This window comes from Puntigrus tetrazona, unplaced genomic scaffold (assembly GCF_018831695.1).
Source record: "Puntigrus tetrazona isolate hp1 unplaced genomic scaffold, ASM1883169v1 S000001170, whole genome shotgun sequence".
NCBI classification, from domain to species: domain Eukaryota; kingdom Metazoa; phylum Chordata; class Actinopteri; order Cypriniformes; family Cyprinidae; genus Puntigrus; species Puntigrus tetrazona.
In genome coordinates this window covers 355,482-364,013 of record NW_025048756.1, presented here as the reverse complement: position 1 = coordinate 364,013, position 8,532 = coordinate 355,482, and the positions used below count along the sequence as shown (strand labels likewise).

The window sequence follows — 8,532 nt, the reverse complement described above, 5'->3', positions numbered from 1 at the left end:
CTATACTTTTCCTCAACTGTTGGCATTTCTCAAATGCTGTCATCCTTTAGACAAAGTTGCCCACAAAATTCACACTGGTCTTTTTGGCTTTTCAAATGCTGAGCAATGTCAGTGTTTTTTTATTTCATTATTTTATATTTGTGATGGATTTATCACTTGACCGTCTTTACAGATTTGACCTCTCTTGAATTGCCTTGCTCATTCTGTCAGCGGCTCTGCTGGGATGCTCGCCGCAATCATCGTGGATCCTATCTCTTCATCCCTTAGGACTTGTGTAATCAACATAAAGTCATAAACCATCGGATGTGGTGGGAACATCTTTACTGTAGTTGGGAAACAGCTGTTAATGCTTTCTGGGAAATTGGTGATATAATTAGGCCAGTCTGTATCCACATAATGAATCACCATTTGTAGTGCTGCATCTTTTAAACATGGACCACTTTAAATGGGACACAGGCCTGTCACTTGTTGATTCATTAAAGGCCTTTTTGTCATTTGCTAATGCAGATGATGTTGGCAACGAAAGATGGGAATGACTGTCAGGAACAATCAAAAGCTTTCCAGGTCCATGTTCTCCCTCAGCTTCATTCTCAGCAGCATGTGTTGAAAGCAGCTCCTGATCAGCGCTCTTGCTGTTGAAGGAACAGTTCACTCGAAAGTAAACATTTAAAAAGGTATCCATGCTCTTCCAAGCTTGGTAATGCTTGTGGATAGCGGCCACGAAGGCTAACAACATAAAGGATCATATCAGCTTTTTTTCATATGAGCATCCAGTGTCTTTTACGAAGGGCTTCCAGCCTTGAGCTACATTCATTTGCAGTCACACACTAGTGATATCTCTATCCTGGCCAATTTGACCAAATTCACGGATTAGTTCCTCCAAAGTGCTCATTATATCAACATTACACATTTCAGGAACATATTTCATAATAGAAAAGATCGGATCAACCTACACTTATAATAATAGAGTATTGTATATCACTAGATGGAAGAACTGATTATTTTAATTCAATTTATCAAACATATTGCAGCTGGTGACTCTTTATAAAAGCAATAAAGTGACCTAACCACAATGTTAGCTGCTTGGTTTGTACATAAATCTGAAACACTACATTAAGTAATGTTAAAAATAAATCGAATCGCTTCAAGAAAAATGCGTTTTATAACTATAAACTCTCTTAAAAGGACATACTTGGAAACAGGAAAAAAATTACTTGGGTTTTGAATAGGAGTGTGACGAGACACTTATCCCACGAGACGAGAGACTGGGTTCACGAAAACGTGACAAGATTTTTGAATTTTTAAAAGGTAATTGCACAAAAAATTGCACTAATTGCCTAAATTAACTAATTGCACTTTTTAGGTAATTGCACGAAAAATGACAAATTGTATAAATAAATACAAACAAATAACACAATTATCCCTTTAAAGACAAGGTAAGCAATTTTTAAAAAGTCAAGTAGGTGGCATTTTGGATGTGTCGAGCTCGTCCGTCCGCACTAATCCGCGATTAAGTATACTTTGAAAGCTGTGTAGACGCGGCTGTGCGCGGGATGGGACGGGATGGGACAGAACACAGAAAGTGAAGTATACACCAGTCCCAAGTCTGCCTAGAATGAACACGATAAACTGACCATTGAAAACCGTTTAGAATAGCAGTTTTTTTTCTGAGATTTGTTGCTCCCACTCGCGCTCGTCGTAGACAGCATTAATGATTCTCCCTCACACTCTATCATACCACTATCGTGAGAAACACGTGCCACGATATCTTGTCACACCCCTAGTTTTTAATCTATACCAAAACATGGACCTTACGTGGATGATGTGGACAGATCCGACTACGATAAAGCAAAGCAATATGCACATCTGACATATTGACAATAATTAGCTGTTGAATGGCTAGTGATTGGTGTAGACCTTGATGAAACCCAAATCAAAACTACCTCTTCTTCCCTTTGCTGCCAGGTGTCGTACAGGACTTGGCTGCCATATCCTATAGGAGAATGTTGAGGATTAATGCCACAGCATCACTGACCTCACATCGTCTCATCTGATTACACTCCGACACACTAACATTAATCCACCAACATTAAAGGCCATCTGGCATCTTTACACAAGATGTTTTTGGTCCTATTTACTGGTAAAGGGACTGCCACAGGCTACGAAGCTGGCAACGCACTTTAGTCTCATAAAATGTTTTATTTTCTTCTTAATACTTGTTTATCGCAGGCCTGAGACATTGTTACATAAATGTGCTTCACTCAAAATGTCTTCGTTTGGATGTTTTACAGAAGTCAGAGACCTTGGACAGATGGAAACAAATGAGACTGTGAAGGTTGCGTATATTGTTCAGCTTTCTGCAAGCATATTTATTACAAAAAGTTGAGTAATTTGCATCACTCAGGCAAAAAGGAACCATAGAGTACACAGGCATGATTGCACTTATGAATGTTTTTAGTCAGAAGGTTCTAGTCACAGTAAGGTGGCACGCGATCTGTGATTTGATAGAAACTAACATTACTGAGGGTGCTACAGACGGTTGTTTAATATGTAAGTTTAAAGGCCATGATCAGGATTAACTGTAGTGTATGATAGCAGGGGTTACAGTTGTAGTGTAGCAGTGGTATCGTATTGCCCTTTAAATGCATAACAGCAGCTTGTCATTGCACTTTAAATAGATGAATAAATAATTGTGGTGTCCTGGCAGAATACAAGGGCATATAATCGCCAACAAGCATGTCCGCTGGAGGAAACGACTGTACATTCAGCTTCTCCCTCAACGCGAACATGTGGAAAAGAGTTAGTTTACCTAACAACATACAGTCTTCTTGTGTTCGCTGACCTTTCCCAGCGATCAAACAAAATATTATTGACGCAACATTCACGTAAAGTACAGGACAAATACACAAAGCCATCGCATTCAACACACACACACACACAATCCCACACACAACTTCCTTTTTCACGTTCACAACAGAATAATTTACATCTTGCTACGCTTTTTAAAAACGAAAACACTTTGCAGTCTTTAGTGTCAATCTACTTCTGTCCAGTCTCGGTTTAGTGTGCGCTAACCCAGTGCTGTCAGAACAGAGGCCTGGAACGTGGCCGTTTCTGCCCACTGGACTTTTGACTATCTCTTGGTGGGTTTAGCCAGTTTGCTAGTAGGGGTGCTCCTCCGTTGGGGAGTTGGGATTTTGGAGGGTTTGCCTCCGTGTTGGCGTGAGGCTGAGCGTGGCGTCGGTCGCCCTGAGTCTGTCACCGTCTCCGACATGTCTGAGCAAACCGACTGGATGTCTGAAATATCGAAGTCTGAGGCGTCGCTGCCACGGCGACTGCTCCCTCGGCTTCCTGCTTTGCTACCAGGCCTGCTTGAGATCTTACTCAACCCTAAGGAGAAAGTTCAAAGCCAGTTACATCTTGGTACTAATGATACTGAAATCCACATCATGGCACAAGAATAAGATAAAAGTGTATATCTTTCAGCGTTTTGATGGTATGGTATGTATATATATATATATAGAAAGCATGACATTTCTACTAAAGTGCATTACTGTAAGGAAAGGGTACTTGTTACTGTACTGCAGAGCTGTTGATACACTGATAAACACCAGTTTATTAATAGATAATTGTATCTCCTGGGTCTTTTTCCAAACACATTCATAATCATTAGTTTTGCGTGTACTTTGCAGTAAGCATTATGTGTGTGCTTGAATGCAAGTAATGAATAAGTATGAATAAGTAACTAAATTAATTTATTAATTTATTAGTGGACTAATAACTTGAATGGACAGCCTACTATTCAACTATTCACATTTTAGATAATGCATAGTTGAATACTTGACAAACTTGATCCAACAAAACTTGTCTTTACAGTCTCTTAATATCAAGAGACAGAGTCAAATAAACTCAATGTAGAGTTTTGTGAATATTCTGTATAACTCAGAGTAGCAGCAGCAGCAGAACTTTACGAAGAGTAGAAGGTGTGCCTGACTCACCCATGGCTTGACCTCTGGCCTTCATGACTGCAGCGTTTATCAAGGATCCATCCTCTCCCGACTGAAAGCCTTTTCCTGACAAATAGCCTGGAAGACGTAGCTTGCTGCCCTGAATAGGGGTGCTCTGAAAAATGTCATGATTCAGACAAAAACAGGCCAATTAGAACAGAACAGTAAGGAGGCTTAAACAGTAACATACCGTGACTGTTTGGTTTAGAAGAGCTTTCTAAGATGCAGATATACCCAGCTCTAACATGCTGGCAAAGAAACTGCACTCAAACACAAGACAGAAATCCTAACCGAAGCATTAACTTGAAAGAGATGGTTTAGAAGCGAAGTATCATTTCATATCAGTCGCACAACTGAATGTGTTTGTCAATCCTGCAACTTTGCAGTGTGTAAAGTACGTGGCCTGAAGGAGTAAGTGTGTGACAGACAAGAAAATTACAGTATACTGCTAACACTGAATCAAATTCAGCCGTACACATCAGGAAAAAGAGAGGAAACCATTTAGAGAACAGATCTCACAAGCATCAAGTTTTAGTGGCAAGAGGGCACAAAACTGTTCATTATTCAGTTAGCGGTTGAGAAAGAGGGTGATGTTTAGAAAAGGTCCAGACTGTCTTTGTATATCAAGCTGATACCATCCCCTTAGCGAAAGAGAGGTTTAAAGATCAGATTGAACTGAAGCAAGACTGAAGCAAAAGCATCCGCCTTAATAACAGACCACGTCCATGCATCATTGCAAAGCCAGAGAAAGAGATTGAACTCAATCCCAAATCCACACAGGAAGCAATTAGATCAGTAACAAGGCAGAGACAGAGGTCAGAAGCAGGAGATGGAGATTAGATGGGGATTTGTCACTCATTTCTTAAGCACTATACCTCATTGGATGACCCTTGGCTGTCAAAGGAGTCAGATGATTTAAGAGGAGTAGCTGATTTGCTGTTTGTCAACCAGGGTTTATCATAATTGCGGGTTAAATGTTGGGGTGTCTGTGAGAAATAATTGTGGATCAACCACATATGAAGGGTAGCAATAGAAAAAAAAAGACACACGAAACAGGAAACAATTATATATGAAATAATCATGGGGCTATCTTCGACTCTGTTCCAAATCTTAGTGAGCAGCCTATGTAAGGCAGATGTCACATACACTCCTGACAAAACATGGTTATGCTGCCTTTCAAAACAATGTTTTCTGGCCATTCGATTCAAATGATGAAGAGAGAACATATAATGCTAAATATTGATAAAAAAGATTTTTTTTTAAGTGTGATATGCCTTTTATTCTGATAGATTAGCAACAAAGTGCTATGCTATATTGTTGCCTTACAAAGCAGTTGCCTATAAGCCTATTTTCACCTCAGGAACTTTTTCCAGGAACTATAGACTTCGAGGAGGTACTTGGTGTGTTTTCATTGTATGAATCCGGGTTTAAAATAAAGTTATGGACAAAAAGTTTCTCCTCAGAAAGTCTCTGCACATGCGGTACTACTTTTTACTAAGGTCTGGAACTTTCGTGGTGGGGGCTGTGTGCAGAGCATGCTGATTGGTTGAGTTCACGCAGCATTGTATTTCAACCACCATTTATTTGCATGATTTTCAAAATATTACTGTCATTGTGTCATGAAATGTAGTTTGAGTATTTCAGACAAGACTGTAGTTGTTTAAAACTCAAATTTGCAGTTTATGATTTAGAACTTTATTAAAATGAAAACGAAAAGCAGTAGTGTTGTTCAAATATTTACTTTAATTGTAATATATATACGTTCCCTGAAGTACATTTCTGCAGCTATTAATATATTTAAAAATAAACAGAAAAGAGAGAGTGGTGTTTGATATCATATTTCAACTTATTGTAAATGCAATGAGGAAAATTTCAGTAGCCGAGGCAAGCTGAATGAAATGAAATGAAAATATGCTGCTGTTCCATTTGTAGAATTACTGAGTTTTGCATACTTGGTATTGAGAAATGTCCCAGGACAGCAACATGTCTGGGGAAAATTGTTCCTGGCATAAGTAGGCAGTGGACAGCAAGGCAGCTCACTAGGCTTTGGAACCAAGCTTCACGATCGGTGGCAGGAAAATGTGACAAAAACACACATACCTTGGGTGTGTTGGAACCAGGCGGGTTGGGTTGTGCGGGGCAGCTGTGGCTAGAGTTGGATCTGTTAGGGGAGGCACCTCTTGAGGACGGCCGTGACCTTCGACCTCTGTAGCGGAAACTGGCCATCACCTGGGTGGTGCCTTCTGGGAGAATAAACTTCTCGCGCAGCTCCACGTTGGTTCTGCCCTTAGCTGGAGGAAGAACATTAAACAATGCAGTGAGTCTGGAGCCAGGACCACAGCTAAACCTTTAACACAGGTTCAGAAAATAAGCCTCTCAAAGTCAAAGGAATACTATGGCTTGAGTTCAACTTGAGGTCCATGCCCAACATCTGTGGTTCCAATGATTACAAATATTTATTATTTGATCTGTGAAGTTGTTTATATCAGTTTAATCACCCCATAGTAATTACTGCAAACAAATTTGTTCACAAGTTTGATTGAAATTGAGGGGCAAAGCCATTTTTTGTGGTAATCAACCGCAAACTACAGATGCTGTTCACAGAGATCAACTTGTACCAACATAAAACATTCCTTCACAACAAGTTTCAAGAGCTTATTTCAGAAAACCATTTTAAAGGTTCTGATCCTGGGTGTTTTTTTTAAATCAGGTTGGGGAATGATGGGCACCCACTCAAATGAGTTTTGAACTTTGGTTTGATGTAGGATATGATGTGCATGCATTTCACATCACTGACAAAAATCTATAGAATAATAATAAATAAATAAATGGATGCTGCAGAAAAAAATATATAGTAGAACAGGATTCCTTCAAGGACTGCAATTAAAAAAAATCAATCAATTTAGCAAGAAATACTTGGTTTGTTGTGTATAGTTTCATTTAACGTGATGAATTATTGATATCTTGCATAGATGAGATTGTCGAGCAAGTTTCACTGCAACAGAGCTACAATATGCACATGCAGAGGAAGTGAGAGAAGACACATGACGCAACACAAAACCACATGCTAAACAGTCCCAGACAGCACGATGGAAAGGGAAGCGTGAGATTAATGTTAATGAGAATACCATTCAGGGATCACTGCAGCACACACACACACACACACACACACTGGGATGCACACATACCACTGGGATGGAGCAAGGAGAGAAAGTGTGAGAGTTGCCAACCTATAGGAGACTGAGTAATTGAAGAATTTGATTCCGAGCGCAACATTTTGCTCCCGTGGTGGTGAACTAGAAGAAACGATAATTGGGTTTACAAACAAAGCAGCAGGAGAGGGGAAATTCTGAGAGAAAGTCTTTATGGGAAGAGACCGGCAAGCTTTAAGAATCCTATAAACAGCCAGTTAGAGTGCAGGAAGAAAAGATTCAGCCACAACAAATGATTACAGCTTACATAAATGTATCCATCGGTAACATTCTTAACTTTCAAAAATTTTAAAGATTATTTTAGATTCTGTTTTAAAACCTAGTGAGAGGCAATGCTTTCTAATGTCGACATTGGCAGGTGCCTCTATAAAGCAGCATCTGAACTCAAATGTACATTACCTCTGCATGGGTCATTTTTCACCAGGAACTCATCCAGGGCCATCCAACCACCACCGACTCGCACCATCACCGTACTGCGCAGGATCCGCACCAGCCGCAGCTGCTGCGAATCTCCAAACTGAACATGAACAGAGAACACAGTCATCCTCTGCAATACAGTTACGTTTGTCAGTGACAGGCACACAGCAGAGCAACATCAGAAACCTGGGATGTGTAACACGCTTTTTTAAAAGAGTTCAAACTCGCCATCAAACATGTTGTCAAATCACAACATTATTACTCCCTGTTAGAAGCTATTTCTGTTCTCTTTATCTCTGGCTTCCTCTTGTTGCTCTGCTGAGCCATTTGATCAAAACAAATTTGGACAGAGACATGACATCGGTTTCATTCCAGAAGACATGAAATGAGTGGTCAATCCAACTGGTGTCATTTGTGCCTTTGTGCTAATTTAAAAATTGATCACAGGCAAAAAAAATCTTGTGTGGTTCATTATATGTCATTAAAGGTGCGCAAAGTCATGTCAGAGTTACTGGCTGATTAGACAGTGGTTCTAGACCTTATGCTGCCACCTGTGGGAGTGGATGAAGCAAAAGATTTGCATTATAGAAATATTCGGTCAATAATCATAAGAGTCATAATGCATGCATAAACAAAGATTTTACTCTTCATAGCAAGTGCACAACCACGTTCATAGTAACTGATCGTGTTAGATGTTTATTAGATATATCAATTTGTTTATGTGTGAAACTTTATTAAAATAGAAATAGTTACTTAGTGCACTTTTAAGACAAGGTGGACAGGACTACGATCAGTGTGTCCACTAGGGTGTGCTATCAGTGCATTCTACACCCTCTGGCTAAGGCTCCGTTTTCATACAAATATGGGCACTGGCACAGATACGCAGGGGAAGACTT

At 39.8% G+C, this 8,532-nt stretch overlaps 1 protein-coding gene across 6 annotated transcripts in view; it reads right to left on the bottom strand.

Annotated features, from left to right (window-relative positions):
- Positions 1 to 2,343: 2,343 nt before the first annotated feature.
- The window catches only part of dst (dystonin), a 127,385-nt gene continuing 121,196 nt past the window's right edge, over positions 2,344 to 8,532 (bottom strand). For 3 of the 6 annotated variants that reach the window (XM_043234553.1, XM_043234554.1, XM_043234556.1), the window contains 6 exons: positions 7,619 to 7,736; positions 7,196 to 7,303; positions 6,108 to 6,298; positions 4,883 to 4,993; positions 3,999 to 4,122; positions 2,344 to 3,390 (listed from right to left, as the gene is read on the bottom strand). In XM_043234553.1, the coding sequence (XP_043090488.1) occupies positions 3,134 to 3,390; positions 3,999 to 4,122; positions 4,883 to 4,993; positions 6,108 to 6,298; positions 7,196 to 7,303; positions 7,619 to 7,736 (909 nt within the window). In that variant the 3' untranslated portion in view covers positions 2,344 to 3,133. The remainder of the gene's footprint in view (positions 3,391 to 3,998; positions 4,123 to 4,882; positions 4,994 to 6,107; positions 6,299 to 7,195; positions 7,304 to 7,618; positions 7,737 to 8,532) is intronic. The other 3 variants (XM_043234559.1, XM_043234557.1, XM_043234558.1) reach the window with 2 other exon arrangements.